The following is a 20,748-nucleotide window of genomic DNA, read 5'->3' on the forward strand; positions in this document are numbered from 1 at the left end:
GTGTAACGCGTGTTATTGCAATAATAAGCTGTGGCCTCGTGACGTCATAAAGTCCCTCAGTGCGCGCTTGCATAGCGTAATTTACATTACAAATGTTTATCATCGTCAATAAAACACGTGTAACTCACTCAAATTTTAGAATTATGACTATTACCCTAGTTCTCCAAAATCCTTATAGTTTTGGCTATCATTCTAACTAAAGGAATAGCTGATTGGATGTACAGTGCTCACGTCATGATTTAAAACAGTGATATAGGTTCTTGAACAGTGGCGGGTGAATGTACGGTTAGAAAGTTTCTGCTATTACAACTTATGTCATATGTGATAATTTTGGATTGTTTTCATTGCTTAATTACACAAGCAGCTAGGGAGACTGTACCGATTATTTTTCTCCCCAGTCCATGAAACTCTAACGAGTTTAGAAAGGATCTAGATAAGTAGGAGTTTGTTCAATTCCGAGAGCAATTATATTTATAGCATAGCGAAATTTATAACTTTAGTCCGCATGTGTCAGCCAGTACAGGCGACAAGAAGTCTGGCTACTTTACGGCCGTTTCTCTGGGACCATTAGTAGAAGTAGCTTCTATCAGAACAGTGCCGTGGGAACAGAATTCCCGCCAAAATACCCGGTCTCGGGTCTACCAAATAGTAAAACTGATTGGAGTGTACGGTGTGCGGTGTGTTTTGAATTAGACTTACGGCTTACCTAGTTGTTATCCTAATTGGATTATCATCGGTACATAACATAAATAAACTACTGGTAAGTTTAAATACCAAGTGCAAACGTGTTCAGTCAATCGACCCATTGAACAACTAGGTATAGAATTTCCAAGACCCTATTATTCTCTGGCCATATATTACGGCACGATCGATTGTTAGATGGCTAAACGACCAACGTTAATCTATACAAGTCTAAAACTATGAGCTAGCACTTTAATCTAAAAATACACTTTTTATATTACTCCTGATTTTTACATTTCACGTAAAACATTGTCGCCACAGGTTGATCATGGACACTAACAGCTTGATTTGAGATAAATGACTTATTGTTATGAGTTTCTCTAAAGTTAACTCTAAAGTTGTGTAGTCCAGTCATTTATGGACATTTATGGAAATGAACCTGCAAATGTTCAAATACTCACGAAACTTTGCACAGACCTTCCCGAAGGTATGAATAAACGATTTTCGTTTGGAGACATTTTTTTGACCGTGGAGAAAACCCAGGAGGGCCACGCCCATATTGACCCAATAAAGTAAGTGTAACCGACCCCTTGCTTCTGAAGGTCGTAGAGACTTTAAAATAGGCTTAAACGAAGCCGCATATGCATGTTTATATAGGAGTTATTGAGCAACACATGGCCTAAAATCCTTACTTTTCGAGAAATTCGTCAAAAACCATTTTGGGCGTGGTGCTGAGCCCATTTTCGATAGGATCGTGATAGAGTATTTAGACAGGGTGCAAAAGAACCGCAATTAGCATATTAATATATGACTTACGAACAAACATATGCCTTAAAGTGCTTACTTTTTCAGTTATTGGCGAAAAACTGATTTTCGGTTCCAGAAATCATGCAAAACTATGGGTATCTGGTAAATTGGGCTATGAAGGCCCTAAAGGTTTTTGAATGCGTGCAGATTGTGCAGAATGGCCATGTTTATATACAACTTATGAAGCAACATGTACCCTAAATTACTTACTTTTCGAGTTATTCGGGGGAAAACATTGTATTATGTCCATTTTCTACCTGTAAAATACAGTCTCACGAGCTCTTCTGCGCGCGCAAGGGACTTTATGACGTCATCGCCAAAATAATACAAACGCTATTTACACGCGTTAGAGAGCAGTTAGAGATTTAGGAATTTCGACTCGTTGCTTAGTTTGCTATTTGTCACAATCTGTCAAAATATGAGGATACATTTTTTTTCAGTTAACTGGTCCTTTAATGTTATAATGTTGTATAATATGTAACATTATGTGTAATAATATGTAATACTCGTCAGGGAGTTGCTAAATCTATTGTTAATGTTATAATGTTGTATAATATGTAACATTATGTATAATATTATGTAATACTCGTCAGGGAGTTGCTAAATCTATTGTTAATGTTATAATGTTGTTTAATATTATGTAATACTCTTCAGGGAGTTGCTAAATCTATTGTTAATGTTATAATGTTGTATAATATTATGTAATACTCGTCAGGGAGTTGCTAAATCTATTGTTAATGTTATAATGTTGTTTAATATTATGTAATACTCGTCAGGGAGTTGCTAAATCTATTGTTAATGTTATAATGTTGTATAATATTATGTAATACTCGTCAGGGAGTTGCTAAATCTATTGTTAATGTTATAATGTTGTATAATATGTAACATTATGTGTAATATTATGTAATACTCGTCAGGGAGTTGCTAAATCTATTGTTAATGTTATAATGTTGTATAATATGTAACATTATGTGTAATATTATGTAATACTCGTCAGGGAGTTGCTAAATCTATTGTTAATGTTATAATGTTGTATAATATGTAACATTATGTATAATATTATGTAATACTCGTCAGGGAGTTGCTAAATCTATTGTTAATGTTGTATAATATGTAACATTATGTGTAATAATATGTAATACTCGTCAGGGAGTTGCTAAATCTATTGTTAATGTTATAATGTTGTATAATATGTAACATTATGTATAATAATATGTAATACTCGTCAGGGAGTTGCTAAATCTATTGTTAATGTTATAATGTTGTATAATATGTAACATTATGTATAATATTATGTAATACTCGTCAGGGAGTTGCTAAATCTATTGTTAATGTTATAATGTTGTATAATATGTAACATTATGTATAATATTATGTAATACTCGTCAGGGAGTTGCTAAATCTATTGTTAATGTTATAATGTTGTATAATATGTAACATTATGTGTAATAATATGTAATACTCGTCAGGGAGTTGCTAAATCTATTGTTAATGTTATAATGTTGTATAATATGTAACATTATGTATAATATTATGTAATACTCGTCAGGGAGTTACTAAATCTATTGTTAATGTTATAATGTTGTATAATATGTAACATTATGTGTAATAATATGTAATACTCGTCAGGGAGTTGCTAAGTCTATTGTTAATATTATAATGTTGTATAATATTATGTAATACTCGTCAGGGAGTTGCTAAATCTATTGTTAATGTTATAATGTTGTATAATATGTAACATTATGTGTAATAATATGTAATACTCGTCAGGGAGTTACTAAATCTATTGTTAATGTTATAATGTTGTATAATATGTAACATTATGTATAATATTATGTAATACTCGTCAGGGAGTTGCTAAATCTATTGTTAATGTTATATTGTTGTATAATATGTAACATTATGTATAATATTATGTAATACTCGTCAGGGAGTTGCTAAATCTATTGTTAATATTATAATGTTGTATAATATGTAACATTATGTGTAATAATATGTAATACTCGTCAGGGAGTTGCTAAATCTATTGTTAATGTTATAATGCTGTATAATATTATGTAATACTCGTCAGGGAGTTGCTAAATCTATTGTTAATGTTATAATGTTGTATAATATTATGTAATACTCTTCAGGGAGTTGCTAAATCTATTGTTAATGTTATAATGTTGTATAATATGTAACATTATGTGTAATATTATGTAATACTCGTCAGGGAGTTGCTAAATCTATTGTTAATGTTATAATGTTGTATAATATGTAACATTATGTGTAATATTATGTAATACTCGTCAGGGAGTTGCTAAATCTATTGTTAATGTTATAATGTTGTATAATATGTAACATTATGTGTAATATTATGTAATACTCGTCAGGGAGTTGCTAAATCTATTGTTAATGTTATAATGTTGTATAATATTATGTAATACTCGTCAGGGAGTTGCTAAATCTATTGTTAATGTTATAATATATAATATATATATATATATATATTAATTAATATATATATATATTAAACAATATAATATATATTTGTTTGTAGTTTTGTTACGTGTTGAAAAACAGAGCTCCCTTATCTCTGTTTAATCGGAAATTTTAACTGCCACTGCACTGCTACTGCACGGTGTTTGTACTTTACCTTTGTACATCTATACAAGTACAAATACACAATTGCAATGGAAAAGTCTGCTCATAACTCTGCAAAGAATCTTCTCGTCAACGGTTTATGTAAAGCTTGTTCGAATGATGAGGTTGTCAAAAGTACCGACATTGTACAGTGTTTTTGGTGTAAGGACAGTTTTCATGCTATCAACTGTGATGAAACTTGCAATGTCAGTGCGCCCACGGTTTTTACTGCTCACCTGTCTCATGCTGTGAACAACACTTCTTCTTATGCTAAACGATTTGGTCGCTTTCTATTTATCTGTAATGATTGTAGTACTGCTGAGGAGGACAAGAGGGCTGCTACTACCGTAGATCGAGTAGGATTGTTAGATAATAAAATAGATGCCATAAATTTGGAGTTCAGGGAAGAGATGTCTGAACTTAAAACCTTGCTGAAGGAACAACTGTCCCAGAAACCTGAGAGAGCTCAAGAGCGATCCTCAGATCAGGTTGATTTTATGAAACAATTTGCTGAACAGTTTTCATCTTTAAAAGAAGACCTCACGAAAAATATCAATGATGTTATTGACAATAAAGTAAACACTGTTGTAACAAAATCCGGTACTGTTTCTCATACAAAGGACGTTCTCTATTCCAGCTTGTTTACCGACTCAAACAGTTCCACACCATCTGCTCAACCACCACATGTTCCAATTGCTCCAACACGTACACAACCTTCATCACCCGAGATTCTAATTCTGTCCCCGAAAGAAGAACAATCGGTAAATGCTGCAACAATGACGAATGTGAAAAAATTTGCTACTGATAAATTAAAGAGCAGTCAAGTAGTATTTCTCAGATGTAATGAAAACAACAAGAAAGTTTCAATTGGCTTCCCTAATGCTGAAATTCGTGATAAGGCTACTTCACTTCTCAATGATGGAAATACCTTAGATTCGTATGGATATCAGTCTAAGAATGGCAACAAAATGCTGCCAAAAGTTACTATTTATGGTGTTTCTTCTGAAGTTCTTGACGATATAGACACTACAGCTGTAGGGAATGATGCCGATAAACTTAGGGATCTTGAAAAGAACCACTTAGTCGCCCAAATTGTGGAGAAAAACTCGTCCATCAAAGATTTGTATGAAGCAGGGCACACCATCAGTATTGTCTATCTCAATAAGATAAAACGTTTCACCAACGATAAACAGGAACGCATAGAGCTCACTATTGGAATCAAACTATCACCATCTGTCTATAGAGTCCTCTTTAACCAACAACAAGGATCTCTCTATTTAGGTAGTCGCAGATACAAAGTAACTGATCGCTTCTACATCAAACAGTGTTATCATTGTCAAATGATTGGACACACTTCTGTTGACTGTAATGAAGTCAAAACAAATAAACATCCGACCTGCATGTACTGTATGGGAAGTCACCGGTCTTCAGCATGCCAATTTAAGCAGAAGAAGGACAAACATGCCTGTGCTCGATGTTTGGCTTCAACACACACTAATGATGCCGAGAATTCAAGAACACATAATGCGGCAGCTTACGATTGTCCTGTGTTGGTAAGAGAAACTAAACGTATTGCTGCTAACACTGACTTTATTTCAAAAAACGTAATGTGAAATTAGGTGCTAATCGACAGAAATCACAGCTTTCTATTGGTTGTTTCAACGCAAGGTCTCTATGCAACAAAACTTGTGGCGTACTAGAAATGCTTAAGGATAACTCGATTTCTATCTGTTGTATCACGGAAACTTGGCTAAAAACTAATGATCGGGCAAAATTTGCCGAAATCCGTGATTTTGGGTTCGATATTATCAGTGCCCCTCGAAGAGGTAGGGGAGGTGGAGTTGGTTTTCTCTTCAACCCCAAAATGATATCGCCTGTACGCAATGATGTTACTAAATATTCATCTTTTGAAGTACTTGAATGTGTCATTAAAACTGCTGGTGAGATTATCAGGCTATGTGTAGTTTATCGCAGCACTCAGGCCAAAGCGAAATACGATGAAACAAAAATATCTAAGTTTATGGATGACTTTGTTGGATACCTGGACAATCTTCTGCTTAAAACTGGATCTCCAATTATTTGTGGTGACTTTAATTTCCATGTTGAAGACATATACAATAATATTGCCCAGAACTTTATTGCTCTTTGTGAGAGCAAAGGCTTCCTTCAGCATGTCGACTCTCCTACTCACATCTCCGGCGGGACACTGGACTTGTTATTTACTCTAGGCTGTGTAAGTGACTCATTGTCTGTAACAGATATGATGGTAGAGACAAGCACTGGAACCAGCTCTGATCACTATCTAGTAAGTTTTCAGGTCCCAGTCACATTCGATCTTCATAAAGCTCGTACATATGAAGAAAAAGATGTCAGAGAGCTAAGCAAAATTGACATCGATAAGTTCAGGGAAGATCTGTTTTGTTCAGAGCTTAACCTTTCTGAATATCAATCCTTAGACGAGGCTGTGAACCTTTATCAAAATGTCCTTGAACAGGTGCTGGACAAACATGCCCCACTTATTACGAAACGATTTACTGCTGAAAAGTCTGATTTTTGGGATAATAAATGTCAAATTGCTGTCAGAGAGAGGAGAAGGGCAAAACGAAAAGCCAAAAAGTATCCAGAGAATGATGAGTTTAAAACTACTCATTTTGAAAAATGTGTTGACGCAGAAATCACTATCAATCGAGCTAGGGATGGCTACTATGATAAACAGCTCAGTTCTTGCAAAGGAGACTCGAAAGGGACCTATAAAGTCATAAATAAACTTTTAGATAAGGAATATGGCTCCAACAAATTGCCAAATGGTGAAGATATCGAAGTGGCTGCCAAACTCAAGACTTTCTTCGATCAAAAAGTAAAGACCATTTACTCTAATATTGAGAAGGAAATTCAAAACACTTCCCTAAACGGTCAAGGTACCAAGGACTCTACTTCGATAGATAATGCAAAGTGTAGACTTAATCAGTTTAAGGAAGTCTCATTATCAGACCTTGAAACCTTAATTAAGAGTCTTCCCAATAAATCAAGCGTACTCGATGTCATACCAATGTGGCTCTTCAAGAACTGCTTACCCGAGCTTCTCCCAATCATCCATTACATCGTGAATGAATCACTAAGAGTCGGAAAGTTTCCATCTGCCCTAAAAGAAGCATCTATTAGGCCTGGACTCAAGAAACCTACCTTAGATGTTGATGAGCTGAAAAACTATCGACCGATTAGCAATCTAACATATCTGTCCAAAATACTAGAAAAAGTAGTTCATTGCCAATTAAATGAATATGCTGATGTCAACAACCTGTTTTCCCCATATCAATCAGGCTATAGAAAATTCCATAGTTGTGAAACTGCAGTTACCAAAATACATAATGATATTCTAATGATGATTGACAGCAAATCGAATGTTGTGCTTCTACTCTTAGATCTATCAGCTGCTTTCGACACCATAAACCATAACCTCCTTCTTACGAAACTCAAGAATGCGAATGGTATTACAGAACTAGCACTCAGCTGGTTACAATGTTACCTTAATAATCGCACATTCAAGGTTAAAGTAAAAAAAGCCACATCTTCTGAAGGCTATCTGGATATTGGTGTACCTCAAGGATCCATTTTAGGACCACTACTGTTCATATTGTATACCAGAGATCTTGAAGAAATTGTCACAAAATATGGTTTCTCGATACATTTGTATGCAGATGACACACAGGTGTACTTTACTTTTGATGTTCACAGTTCTAATCCTGATTTAACAGCTGTGAAAAATTGCTTTCTGGAGATAAAGCAATGGATGACAGTTAACTTCCTAAAACTGAATGATGAAAAAACAGAGTTCATTGATATAGGACCATATGTCAGCCCAATCCAGACAATGGATTTAGGAGACCTCTCAATCTGCCCTGTTAGCAAGGCCAAGAACCTGGGATTCCTTTTCGATCACCAAATGAATCTGGACTCTCAAATAAATGCTGTGTCCAAAGTATGTTATTTGAATCAAAGGGACTTATCAAGAATCGGTTCAAAGCTTTCCCATGAACTAAAAGTTCAGTTAGTTCACTCCAATATTCTCTGTTTCATAGACTACTGCAACTCAGTCTATTATGGTATAACAGAAAAGAATCTTCATAAGCTACAAAAGATACAGAACAATGCTGCTAGATTTATCTTTGGTCTTTACGGAAAAAAGATACGTGAACCTATCATGCCTTACCTCAAAAAGCTCCACTTTCTGCCTGTTCGGTTCAGAATTAAGTTCAAAATATCACTTCTGGTCTTCAAGTGTCTTAATAACATAGCCCCTCAGTACTTACAAGGACACGTCAATCTAAGGGAAGTACGAAGACAAAGTTCCAGACTAGATGATGACTTTTATTTGTTGAAAGTTCCTCCTGCTCCTCATTTCAGACGAACAGATGCTGCATTTATGTTTTGTGGACCAAAAATTTGGAATGAACTACCCTACTCAGTGAGATCATTATCATCTGTAGAATGTTTTAAAAATGCCCTAAAGACGTTTTATTTCCAACTAGCTTTTGATAATATTTCTAATATTTGTCCATAATGTCTGAACTGATATGAAAGTGCATAATTTTAGTAACTTCATACAAATATAACTTCATACAAATATTTGTTCATAAATTCTGAACTGTTTAAAAAGTCCATAATCTTGCTATTTCAACACTAAGTCTCGCTTGAATGACTTTAATGTACATCTTTGTTGGGTATATTTTAATGTCGAAGCGTGTAATAAATGTTAGAATTTATTTATTTATTTATTATAATGTTGTATAATATGTAACATTATGTGTAATAATATGTAATACTCGTCAGGGAGTTGCTAAATCTATTGTTAATGTTATAATGTTGTATAATATTATGTAATACTCGTCAGGGAGTTGCTAAATCTATTGTTAATGTTATAATGTTGTATAATATTATGTAATACTCGTCAGGGAGTTGCTAAATCTATTGTTAATGTTATAATGTTGTGTAATATTATGTAATACTCGTCAGGGAGTTGCTAAATCTATTGTTAATGTTATAATGTTGTATAATATGTAACATTATGTGTAATAATATGTAATACTCGTCAGGGAGGCACCTTCACAATCTCTAACCTGGGTATGATGGGAATCCAGCACTTCACTGCTGTTATAAACCCGCCACAGAGCTGTATTCTAGCTGTGGGAGCCCCCCAGAAGAAGATGGTCCCTGCTGACAATGAGAAAGGGTACGTTACTGTTAATTAGTTAATTAATTAATTAATTAATTAATTAATTAGTTAATTGGTTAATAAGTTAATTAATTACTGAACTGATATGCAAATATTAGCGAAATGTGGTGACTAATTGAAAACCTTGTTGTCGTGCTTATTAAATTATGTATCGATGAATGTGATAATCATTAATCAGATACCTATGACGTATACAATGAGTTAATTATTGAAAGGGGCGTGTTAAAAAGACCCACTATTCCCAGGTTCGAAATAAAGACAGTGATGAACGTCTCCCTGAGCTGTGATCACCGCGTAGTGGACGGTGCGGTTGGTTCGCAGTGGCTCGACTCCTTCAAGGGCTACCTTGAGAAACCACTCAACTTACTTTTGTAACTTAACTCATTAAATTATTGATTTTTCTAATATGATCCGGGTTTATAACGCGAAGTTACAGTTAATTTTGGACTGGAGTAGGTACAAGCATTTAGTTCTAATGAATGTAGAGACTCGATGAGCAGCTAATATGAGGTCACTGTTAATACCAGTATGGTATGTGAACAGTGAAACATGCTAAATACTTTAACAGATAAAGTAAGTGACACGGCACGTTATCTCCTGTTTTGAAAGCGGTTTTGTTATCATTTATTGATGGATTCCGTAACTTATTACTAAGATTTGTACATAACATGCATTCCTTTTGTTTCATTTAGCAAATCATTATCTATATTTAACATGATACAATGAGTATAATTATAGTAATATAGCTATATAAGTATATAGTATATAATATGTAGAGATTTTTACACTAATTAGTAGTTCAATCTTTTGGATTGTTACCAAATAAAAATAACACAACACTCCACGCAGAGGCTGCAAATGACAGGTGGGTCCCGCAAGTCATCCAAACACGCCATATTCCCATATTTCAGTGACACTACTTACTGGAAAGAAGTAACAGAAAGCATTCAAAGCGTTACAGCATGGTCACCGCTTATTCTAGCACAAGAGTTACACCATATTAAGCAACTCCAGAGGGACACTCCACTTAAACCAACTCCTGAAAGTCGGTATCAGAGATTACTTGAGCTATTTAAAGAGAGTGAGCAATTTGAAGGAGATGAAGGGTTAGCCTGGGGTGGAACTTATTTCGGGGTAGAGATCAGGAATTTCCTAAAATAGTGTTTTGGTTTATGAAGAAGACATTGCCTCACATCGTCAAATTACTCGTAGAGTTACCAGTTTTATTCGCTGAAGAAATCCCGCTTGTTGACGGTGTTAGTGCCAGTAACTTGTCCCTGACTAAACACCAATGTGCATCTCTTCTAGCCGCTGCTTTTTTCTGTGCAAACACTGCTGACTGCCAACCTTTACCGGCCGATAACTACCAGACTCTTGTTAACTTCGACTCGTGGCTTCAGTCACCGAGCTACAGCAGCAAAGCTAAACTGTTTATGTTGATGAACTACTTCGAACGCTCTAGACTAGAGATAAAAGATGATAAGTTTGAAATACACCGCATAAAGTTAACAAAGCGGCCCTCCCTTGCTAGCTGGGTTAAGAACAGTTCGCCCCTCACTGAGTTCACAGTTTGTAACGAGGGTGGTATAACTGAGAGTAATGGGTGTAATGTGCTGCATGTGGACTTTGCTAATGAGTATATCGGAGGGGGAGTATTGCACATGGGCGCAGTACAAGAGGAGATAATGTTCAGTGCGTGTCCCGAGTTGCTAGTGTCCCTTATGTTCTGCAGTGTCATGGCTGATGACGAAGCCCTGGTTCTTGTCAACGCTGAAAGGATAGCTGAATATTCAGGTTACAACACGGGGTTACAGTTTGCCGGAGATTATGTTGAGACAGATTCAGGGGTGTGCAGGGTAGCTATTGATGCGACCTGTTATGGGCGGGGGACGGGATCTGATCAGCAATATTCACAAAAAAAGTTATTGCGGGAACTCAACAAAGCACTAGTTGGATTTGATCACGAGTTCCCAACCAAAGAGTCTGATGTGGCTACAGGTAATTGGGGATGTGGAGCGTTTGGAGGTAACATTCAGCTGAAGTCGCTGTTGCAATGGTGTGCTGCCAGCGCTGCTGGTAGAGGGGTCAGGTACTACACATTCAATGACAGGAACTGTCAGGGGTTGGATTCCGTTGTTCGTTATCTTAGTGAGAAATCGCTAACTGTTGGATTAGTCGTGCAAGCTATTCTAGATTACTGTGAAATAAGGGGTTCGGGTAAAGGCGGGGCATTGTTTGATTTTATCAGCAAAGTTTTGTAAGTTTTTAAAGTTTTGGATAACAGTATTTTATTTATGTTGTGGTTATGTCTTATGACAGAAGTGAAACATTTTATGACAGTGATTGTTTATTCAAATTTAATTAGTGATGCATATTTGATATTTTTAGTTGTGGTTGTGAAAATATATCATTGAATTTTCCGATTCGTATTGTATTTTGCTAAAGTAGCATTCTTGACTCTTGTGTAAAACGTGCAAAAAGTGGCAAATTTACGCGCGCATTCGGTTTGCGTACGGCGCTAAATCATTTTAACTACGAAAAGAATCATTGCTCAAAATTTTATCACGTGACTTCAGTGACGTGCGCGCATCCGCGCGCGGGTTCATGTTTTTACATTTCCTAGAATGTAGAACAGAATGAACTGCAGGAATTCACCTTTTGTGACATATTGCAGTTAAAGTTAATCAAGCCGAATAAATCGTTTATGAACTCTGCTGTTTCCTGCTAATTTTCCCTCCTGCATGAACCGAATAATTCATTTCCTCTGCTGATAAGGAAAAAATAAGAAAGAATGTTTAAAACTTGTGATGATGTTCGTGTCATAATTCTTAATCTAATCTGCTTATTTTGAAGAATATCCCGTAACTACAATATAGCGCTTTATTTCCTAACAAATTAGAAAGTTAAAACAATTTTAATATTCTTTCATCTGTTTCACAGTATAATCTAACTGCCTATTAACACTCCCCAGTTATTACAATGTTACGACTTTTACTGCGACAGCGAATCTTCGCCCCTCAAATATGTCGGTTTATGTCCACTGCTCCTGCTCCGACCGAGCAAAGCATCAAAGAAAAGCTTGAGCTGTCTCTAAAAGTAAAGTCTATCAATGTGCAAGATATAAGCGGAGGTTGTGGGGCTATGTTCCAAGTAAGTCAAAATGAATTTCCAACATCTTGACATTTCATTTCCTCGACATGGTTCACGATTTTTAATATCCTTGATTTGCTTTCTTTTCAGCATTCAATTTCACTTACTGCCTCAGATTTACGTGCAAGCGGAGAATTTCAACGGTCTGCGACCTCTTCAACAACACAAACTTATCAAGACTATTTTGAAGGACGATGTTGCAAATATGCACGGTCTGACTTTAAAAACTGAGCCTACCAATACATGAAGTTTTGTGGGACTTGAACCTTGATTCTGTTATTCGCGTACGAGGCAAACTTCACATCTTAAGGGTCTTTAGAAATTGCAACTTTTGTTTATTATAGATGTTACGATTTTGTTAATATATAAAGTTTCTGAAGAGCTAAGTGTTACATTTTACTTAATTTTATTTTATGCGTTATTTTCTATATTGCTATAAATCATTTCAAAAGTTTGCCCAATATTTTAAGATTAGTCAGTAGACACTTCTACCCTCATTAAAACAAATAATAAGGATGGAAGAGAAGTCTGTTATCTCTACGCTTGTGACGTCGACTCTAGCGCTTCTAACTGTGCTGGGAACCTACAAAATGGTCTCTTTCTTTATTAAATGGGGGGAAAGAGAAGGAGGGCTCGCCTCTCAACAACAAGCCCTTATTCCTGCTCCAGGTAGAGTGAGACTGTGGATCATGTTACTCTCCATTCGGAATTAAAGTACTGGGAAATTATTTTTCTTGTTTGGATACAACGATCTCCATGTAGCCGGCTTCAAATCTGATTTTATTTCAAACGCGAGTAAATAAACGACACTTCACCTAGGTTGTGTGCTGTTGAGGCCGACGGAAAACAACGAAGCAGTGATAGTGGATCCCGGAACTCTTAGTTTTATAAAGCCCGATGACACAGTTCTTCTGTCAGGTCCTGTATTTTCCATGGAATCGCATGATTGTGAAGATGGTATATTCGCTGTACACGGCAAGAATATTCTAGCTCTTAGGAAGTAGTGTGTGATATCAGACAATAGTAAAAACTTTGCATGCTATTTAGCATATTTAGTATATTTTATGCGTTTTTTAGACAGTTTAAGATTCATTGTTTTAGAAATTCTTGCATTTTCATAGGGTGTCATTTTATTAGCAGTGCTGTTCATATTTAATATTTCATATTTATGTTTGTAAACGATGGTTTTTAATGAATATACTGTTTATTTTGGCTTGTAAATTTATACAATTTTCCTACCTAAGTAATATTTCTGTTTGAACAGAAGTTCGTTTAAATTTTTTTTTACCGGTATTACAATCGGGCCTTTTTAATTTTCAAATATGTTTTGATTTAATTCTAGTAAGTCGATACAGTAGAACCGCCATATATAATTACTGTATATATATATATATATATTATATATATATACTTTATTTTGAAATCTGAATAGATTTTATAAGCCTCTTCTCTAGAGTAAACAACCCTATTTAAACTAGAGTAAACAACCCTATTTTAACTTAACATTTAGCTGGCAGCAGATATGACCGTCACCTCGTCAATGAGGCACTGCATAATGATGGGCTATAACGATGTCTTCAAACAGAAAGCCAACATGTTCAGTGAGCATCTTAGGGATGGTGATATGGTGAGCAATTGGTTTATTAAACAACCGTAGTGCACTACGACCGTGTAGTGTAGTGTAGTGTAGTGTAGTGTAGTGTAGTGTAGTGTAGTGTAGTGTGGTGTGGTGTAGTGTAGTGTAGTGTAGTGTAGTGTAGTTTAGTGTAGTGTGGTGTAGTGTAGTGTAGTTTAGTGTAGTGTAATGTAGTGTAGTGCACTTAGTGTAGTGTAGTGTAGTGTAGTGTAGTGTAGTGTAGTGTAGTATAGTGTAGTGTAGTGTAGTGTAGTGTAGTGTAGTGTAGTGTAGTGCACTTAGTGTGTAGTGGAGAGTAGTTTAGTTTAGTGTAGTGTAGTGTAGTGTAGTGTAGTTTAGTGTAGTGTAGTGTAGTGCACTTAGTGTACTTAGTGTAGTGTAGTGTAGTGTAGTGTAGTGTAGTGTAGTGTAGTGTAGTGTAGTGTATCGTAGTGTAGTGTAGTGTAGTGTAGTGTAGTGTAGTGTATAAGTGTAGTGTAGACTGTAGTGTGCGGTGCTGGGTCCATCATTGCTTCAACCATTAATTCTCAGATAAACGACTCTTATATGCACGACGCAGCACGATTCAACAACATTTATGCTCTGGAATTATTACTGGAGAAAGGGTGTATTGACCCGTCACGACAAAACGTGGTGAGTGCAATGCTATTTAGTACCTATACCAAGTAATATAATATTCAGTACGGTTCTAAAATCATTATTACTTGGCCAATTTTTTATTTTTTCATGCTGATTTGGAGGCCATTAAAGCATTTGACCCAGCCAAAAATGTTTCAGTTGTACATCTTTTACGGTTTTTGCGGAAAGTCGCGTTAAAGTTGATGCCGTGGTGTCAGTAAAATGGCACGGATATAATATATCGTCTCGCTTTATATATAGTAAGATGTACTATAACAGTACAGTGCTGTAACATTGCCTTGCTGTAACGGCACTGTTTGTACTGGATGTTGTATATTATCAGGGAGGTAACACGCCGCTACACGTAGCAGCATATAACGGTCACAATGAAAGTGTAGAGATGCTTCTCAGCAACAAATCCGACCCCTCCGTCATTAACGAGGTGAACATTTCGATGGGGATATCTATTATCCTCATTATTCAAGTACGGTATTTCGATTGAGCTATTGAGAAATTTATTGGAAAATGAACCTGACCTACAAATGAACGTATTATAAAGAGTAACTAACGAGGGAGCCTTTCAGAAAGGAGAGTTGCCGCTACACAGGGCTGTGTCACGTGGCCATATTGATACTGTCAAACTACTGATCCCTGTTTCTGACATCAACATCACTTGCAAGGTTTGTGAACTTACGAATTTAACAACTTTAACTTTATTGTGCCTTTGTGACAATATATTCCCCATTGTTTCTGGGGTTGTTCAATGCGCTATTTTCACCTCTTGCAGTAAAAAAAATGGCACGTTTGACTCTGTACACTGCTGTTTTTGCTTTCTGACAATCTGTTCCGACAGACAAGAAAAGAATGGGGGGAAATTAATTGGATTTTACAACACAACTAATCAGTCATCATTACACGTTACAGGATAACGTATCAGCACTGCACACTCATCATTACACGTTACAGGATAACGTATCAGCACTGCACACTCATCATTACACGTTACAGGATAACGTATCAGCACTGCACACTCATCATTACACGTTACAGGATAACGTATCAGCACTGCACACTCATCATTACACGTTACAGGATAACGTATCAGCACTGCACACTCATCATTACACGTTACAGGATAACGTATCAGCACTGCACACTCATCATTACACGTTACAGGATAACGTATCAGTGCTGCACACTCATCATTACACGTTACAGGATAACGTATCAGCGCTGCACACTCATTGAATTACACGTTACAGGATAACGTATCAGCACTGCACACTGCAGCTCGGACCGGTAACGTGGACATGATAACACTACTTATGAACAACGGGGCTGACACCAAACTACTCGACTCTAAGGTATCGGATAATTATTCACTTATTAGTTAATCGATTTTTTATTCAACTTAAGTTTATTGGGCAACATAGAAGCTGTCTACAATTTACCAAGGACTGCAGGATTAAAGGGTTCTAAATACATGTGTATTCTATCGTCGCTGGCTTGCTACATGGGATTAATAACATGGCGAACTAAATATAATGTCAATTTGTCGGTGTAGATATAATACTCCCCAACTGAGTTAATTAGTTAATTAATGAGTTAATTAGTTAGTTCAGGAGTTAATTAGTTAGTTAATGAGTTAATGAGTTAATTAGTTAGCTCATGAGTTAATTAGTTAGTTCATGAGTCAATTAGTTAGTTCATGAGTTAATTATTTAATTCAGGAGTTAATTAGTTAGTCATGAGTTAATTAGTTAGTTCATGAGTTAATTAGTTAGTTCAGGAGTCAATCAGTTTGTTCAAGATTTAATTAGTTGATTAATTAATAAACTAACCCGTTCTTCCCTCAGAACAGATCAGTGCTACATTACGGCGCGGTATCAGGCGACATACCAACCCTAGCTTTTCTTGTTAAGGCTGGCTTATCAGTAACGTCTGTTGATAACAACAACAGGAAACCTCGCAACACTGCTTTTAATAACGAAGCTATACAGTTTCTCATCCAGTGCGAACAGGGTAAATGCTAATTATATGTAATTATAATTATAAGTTTATATAATTATTGATTAGAATAGATTGGCAAAAACTGGGACGTCGTTAATTAATATGATTGTTTAAAATGCAATTAATTTGTGTAATTTTTCAGTTGCTGACCAACAAGATGACCTGATATCTGTGTGTGACTCTCAAATCAGTTAGATCACATTTTGTTGAAGGATCACGTGTTCTAATGTTCTTGTCACCTGGAGCTGGACTCCCGGGACTTCTTAGTGGGAAGTTGTGTTACTATGGTAACTAGCAGTGTACCTATGGTAACTTCTTAGTGGGAAGTTGTGTTACTATGGTAACTAGCAGTGTATCTATGGTAACTTCTTAGTGGGAAGTTGTGTTACTATGGTAACTAGTAGTGTATCTATGGTAACTTCTTAGTGGGAGGTTGTGTTACTATGGTAACTAGCAGTGTACCTATGGTAACTTCTTAGTGGGAGGTTGTGTTACTATGGTAACTAGCAGTGTATCTATGGTAACTTCTTAGTGGGAGGTTGTGTTACTATGGTAACTAGCAGTGTACCTATGGTAACTTCTTAGTGGGAAGTTGTGTTACTATGGTAACTAGCAGTGTATCTATGGTAACTTCTTAGTGGGAGGTTGTGTTACTATGGTAACTAGCAGTGTACCTATGGTAACTTCTTAGTGGGAAGTTGTGTTACTATGGTAACTAGCAGTGTATCTATGGTAACTATGTAGTAACTATGGAGTTGTGTTGTTATAATCATATTTTCCACCTTTTCTACCCGACTTTCTTACAAGGCAGTTGGAAGAGGGAAACATGTTATTTTGTGTTGTAACTAGTAACCAAAGTAAGTAACAGTTGAACTGATAGACTATGTGATGAAGAGTGCACTCAGAACTGCGAACTGGGAACTTTAATATGTAAAAATATCCAACAACACTAACAGAAAAGACTTGTATTATAAAATGTTAAGGGTGATTATGGCTGTTATTATAGTGTTATGCAATGGCTACCAACCGACTGTCCTTGGAGTATCGCCCAAATAGATTAAATAATTGTTCATCACGCCTTTCAATAGCAATATCAAATATTAATATAAGTCAGAGTAGTGCGAAAATCTTTTCATTTGTTTCTGAATTTGTTAAGAATACAAAACAAGAAGTGATTTACATGGGGTGCCCAGGTAAGAAGTGATAGCTGCAATTATGTTTTGTGATGTTTTTCTGTGTCGCATTAGTTGATTAATAGATTAAAGTTGGTTTGTGTCCGCCTTTTTCATCCATTGTTAATGGACACCGTTTAGAGGAAGCTTGCAAATTGTAACGAATTTGTATTGCATTTGTGTGATTTTAATCATTAATGTCTACATTTACTCAAATAATTTAATTTTAAACTAATAGCTGTTTTATTTGTTATCAGATATTTACATTGGTTTCAAAGCACAAATTCACTTCATTAATAAAAGGTAGTGTCTGTGGTTGAACTTGTAGATCGACATTATTTAGCTTAAAATAAATACCAATTCTAAACATTATCATAGCATATGGTGCCAAGGTCAAAAGGAAATGGCGGCACGTGCGGAATCGCGATTTTTCCCATTCTCCGCGACAAATTTGTTATTAGTATAGTGAGATTTGGAACAAAGAGAACATTAATCAATTGCTAAGACAATTAATCTATATTATAAGTATAACTTTATAACATACTTTTGCGAACACGATATGGACAAAAACTCATGAGGGTAAAGGAAATATTTCTAAGAACATAGTGATAGTGAAAAACTTATACAAAGGATGTCATAATGCTGGCAACATGCCGCAACCTCTAAGTAGCCACCTCTAAGTCGTACACACAAACCAACTAGCAAGTCATTACCCTAAAAACCAGTCTACCCCTAATTCATAATTCTATTCGTGCAAATACATTATCTTTCGCTGCGATTTTCGAGATTTCCGCCACGATTTTGCCTAGTTTGGCTTGCCGCGGCGCCGCGATTTTTGGCCTAAATAATCGCGATTTTCTTTCGTCCTAGTTGTATGGTGCAGGTTGTGACAAAAAGTTTTTTAAACGCAGAATTTCTCATAGATAACAACACTCACCTTAATTAAAGATTATAGTACAAAGTAAATCACATAACTTAATAATGGTTGTTTAAAATCACACTTCTATGGTGAATTAATTAATGTCATTTTTTGTTCATCACTTTTTCCTTGTTTCACAAATTTTCTTGACATACGGTGCATGCCACTTTTCGCGCGCGAAGGAAAAATAATATCTCTGATATTTGGGATACGAAACATGTATCAAAAATTGTCTGTCTCACTGTCTCAGCTAATACTTTTGAAGTTCATGATCCTCCAGTTCCCTTAGAGGTTCCATAGCTGTTTGACATCTAGATCATTGTTCCCGCTCTGTATGTTTTCACTCCTTGAAGCTGTTGAGTTTGACTGAATGAATCTTGCAATCGAAGACAAAAGTCATAATATAATTATAACTGCGGAGGTACTGAGCCTGATGAGTCTTTTTACCCCTCCTAACTTTCTGCCTAAGAACTCCGCTAATGTTTTTTCGTATATCAGCGGGTTGATAAAATAATTAAGTGGAAGAGCTATCATCGGACATCGCATACGTAACATACCATTTAATCGCATCAAAAACGCCAAGGTTATGCATACCGCCGAGGTTAAATGCATACCCAGAATGATAAAAATAAATGGTACCCAGCAAAGGAAATCAGTCTCAACAATAACAGCAATTTTATTTTGTACAGCCCTATTATCAGTGTCTCTCACTCTTTCTGGGTTGTGATGCTGTCCTGATCTCCGCGAAGAAAGCCTGGTTTGGATATTTATAACTATGTAGCAAAAAGTGATTATGATGAAGCAGATTAAGTTCACACCAAGCATTAGCCTAACTAGCCTATTTACTGGATCTCCTTTATGATCTGTTATGTCTGCTGTACTTTCTATCGATTGTCTGATTCTTCGGGCTTCTTCTTGCATCGTCACTACGAACAAAGTACTTGAATAAGCAGACCATATGGTATAATCGTTACCATAAAAATGAACTGGACGCGTCTACTCAAAGATCCATGTTGGCGTTGCTGAGTGAACATACCGTCAACCTTCTTTCCAAGTCAAATCCATAGTGATGTTACAGTTAGTGGTATTGTAATAACTATAAGCTTGGAGAACTTTAACATGTTTCTCTTTGTAGCTAGGGGCCTATGAACACTTTGTAGATGGGGTCATAGTACATTCCTTGTTATGTACAAAATATCGCTCCTACTAAATCGCTCGCCCAAATTTTAAGAAAATTCTTGTGAAAAGGCCCTTTAAGTTTAGGCATAAAAGTGATCTAGATCGGAAAGCAACCCAAAGAGAATTGGTGCAGCCGTTGTATATTTAAAGTTTAAATAATATGAGCCCTGTTGAACAGTGAACATAAGTGTGAGCTGTGATATTTGTGTGACACAATTCTGGTTCCTAACAAATCTGCTGAACGTGTTGTTCAAATCTAACATGAGTCAAAATCAGTTCATTTTGGATTTTAATTTGCTAGATCATTAGTGCACTGAAGGTACTCCTGTCACCTTGCAGCGAATGATACATATTTGGCCTAATAACCGTGGGTTTGAATTGCTTGGTACAATTGGAATAAAACTACTCGTCTTTTAGACGATTTTAACAATGTATAAATCATGTGAACGACGGATCTGCACAATAGGAACAATTAATACCCGGACAATATCATCCCAAACTAGACATTGAGTTGAATGCCAAAGCATTAAAGTTATTTTCCCAGACCAGCCTCATACCCTGTATCAATTAATATCTCGCTGGTTTAAAGCTGTGTCACTCTTTTGAAGACATTTTACTTTGAAGTCTTGTGATATATATTATATATACTGTCACTGTATATGATATCAAAATATCCATCCGTAAACACTATTTTAGTGGACAGTTGCTTTACCCACTTTAA

At 35.9% G+C, this 20,748-nt stretch overlaps 3 protein-coding genes across 4 annotated transcripts in view; all 3 read left to right on the forward strand.

Moving 5' to 3' along the window:
- The window catches only part of LOC134822994 (dihydrolipoyllysine-residue acetyltransferase component of pyruvate dehydrogenase complex, mitochondrial-like), a 96,026-nt gene extending 86,010 nt beyond the window's left edge, over positions 1-10,016 (forward strand). For both annotated transcript variants that reach the window (XM_063834296.1, XM_063834297.1), the window contains exons 9-10: positions 9,204-9,340; positions 9,589-10,016. In XM_063834296.1, coding sequence (XP_063690366.1) covers positions 9,204-9,340; positions 9,589-9,718 — 267 coding nt within the window. In that variant the 3' untranslated portion in view covers positions 9,719-10,016. The remainder of the gene's footprint in view (positions 1-9,203; positions 9,341-9,588) is intronic.
- Positions 10,017-10,515: 499 nt separating this feature from the next.
- Positions 10,516-11,604, forward strand: LOC134822996 (poly(ADP-ribose) glycohydrolase-like). The gene has a single exon (XM_063834299.1). It carries the CDS (start codon positions 10,516-10,518, stop codon positions 11,602-11,604), a length of 1,089 nt encoding a protein of 362 aa, XP_063690369.1.
- A 2,399-nt stretch (positions 11,605-14,003) lies between these two features.
- On the forward strand, positions 14,004-18,146 carry LOC134823001 (putative ankyrin repeat protein RF_0381). The gene is made up of 7 exons (XM_063834304.1): positions 14,004-14,120; positions 14,661-14,762; positions 15,091-15,189; positions 15,332-15,427; positions 16,010-16,111; positions 16,604-16,769; positions 16,900-18,146. Exons 1-7 carry the CDS (start codon positions 14,016-14,018, stop codon positions 16,950-16,952), a joined length of 723 nt encoding a protein of 240 aa, XP_063690374.1. The 5' UTR covers positions 14,004-14,015; the 3' UTR covers positions 16,953-18,146.
- The last annotated feature ends 2,602 nt before the right edge of the window (positions 18,147-20,748 follow it).

This window comes from Bolinopsis microptera, chromosome 11 (assembly GCF_026151205.1).
Source record: "Bolinopsis microptera isolate Bmic1 chromosome 11, MBARI_Bmic_1.0, whole genome shotgun sequence".
Taxonomy (NCBI): domain Eukaryota; kingdom Metazoa; phylum Ctenophora; class Tentaculata; order Lobata; family Bolinopsidae; genus Bolinopsis; species Bolinopsis microptera.

What these genes read in the sequence shown, in the direction of transcription:
- LOC134822996 (XM_063834299.1), top strand. Translation starts at nt 10,516, where the DNA reads ATGAAGAAGACATTGCCTCACATCGTCAAATTACTCGTAGAGTTACCA.
- LOC134823001 (XM_063834304.1), top strand. Translation starts at nt 14,016, where the DNA reads ATGACCGTCACCTCGTCAATGAGGCACTGCATAATGATGGGCTATAAC. An exon ending in ACCCCTCCGTCATTAACGAG is followed by an intron (nt 15,190 to 15,331) that starts GTGAACATTTCG and finishes GGAGCCTTTCAG; the next exon opens with AAAGGAGAGTTGCCGCTACA. An exon ending in CCAAACTACTCGACTCTAAG is followed by an intron (nt 16,112 to 16,603) that starts GTATCGGATAAT and finishes TTCTTCCCTCAG; the next exon opens with AACAGATCAGTGCTACATTA.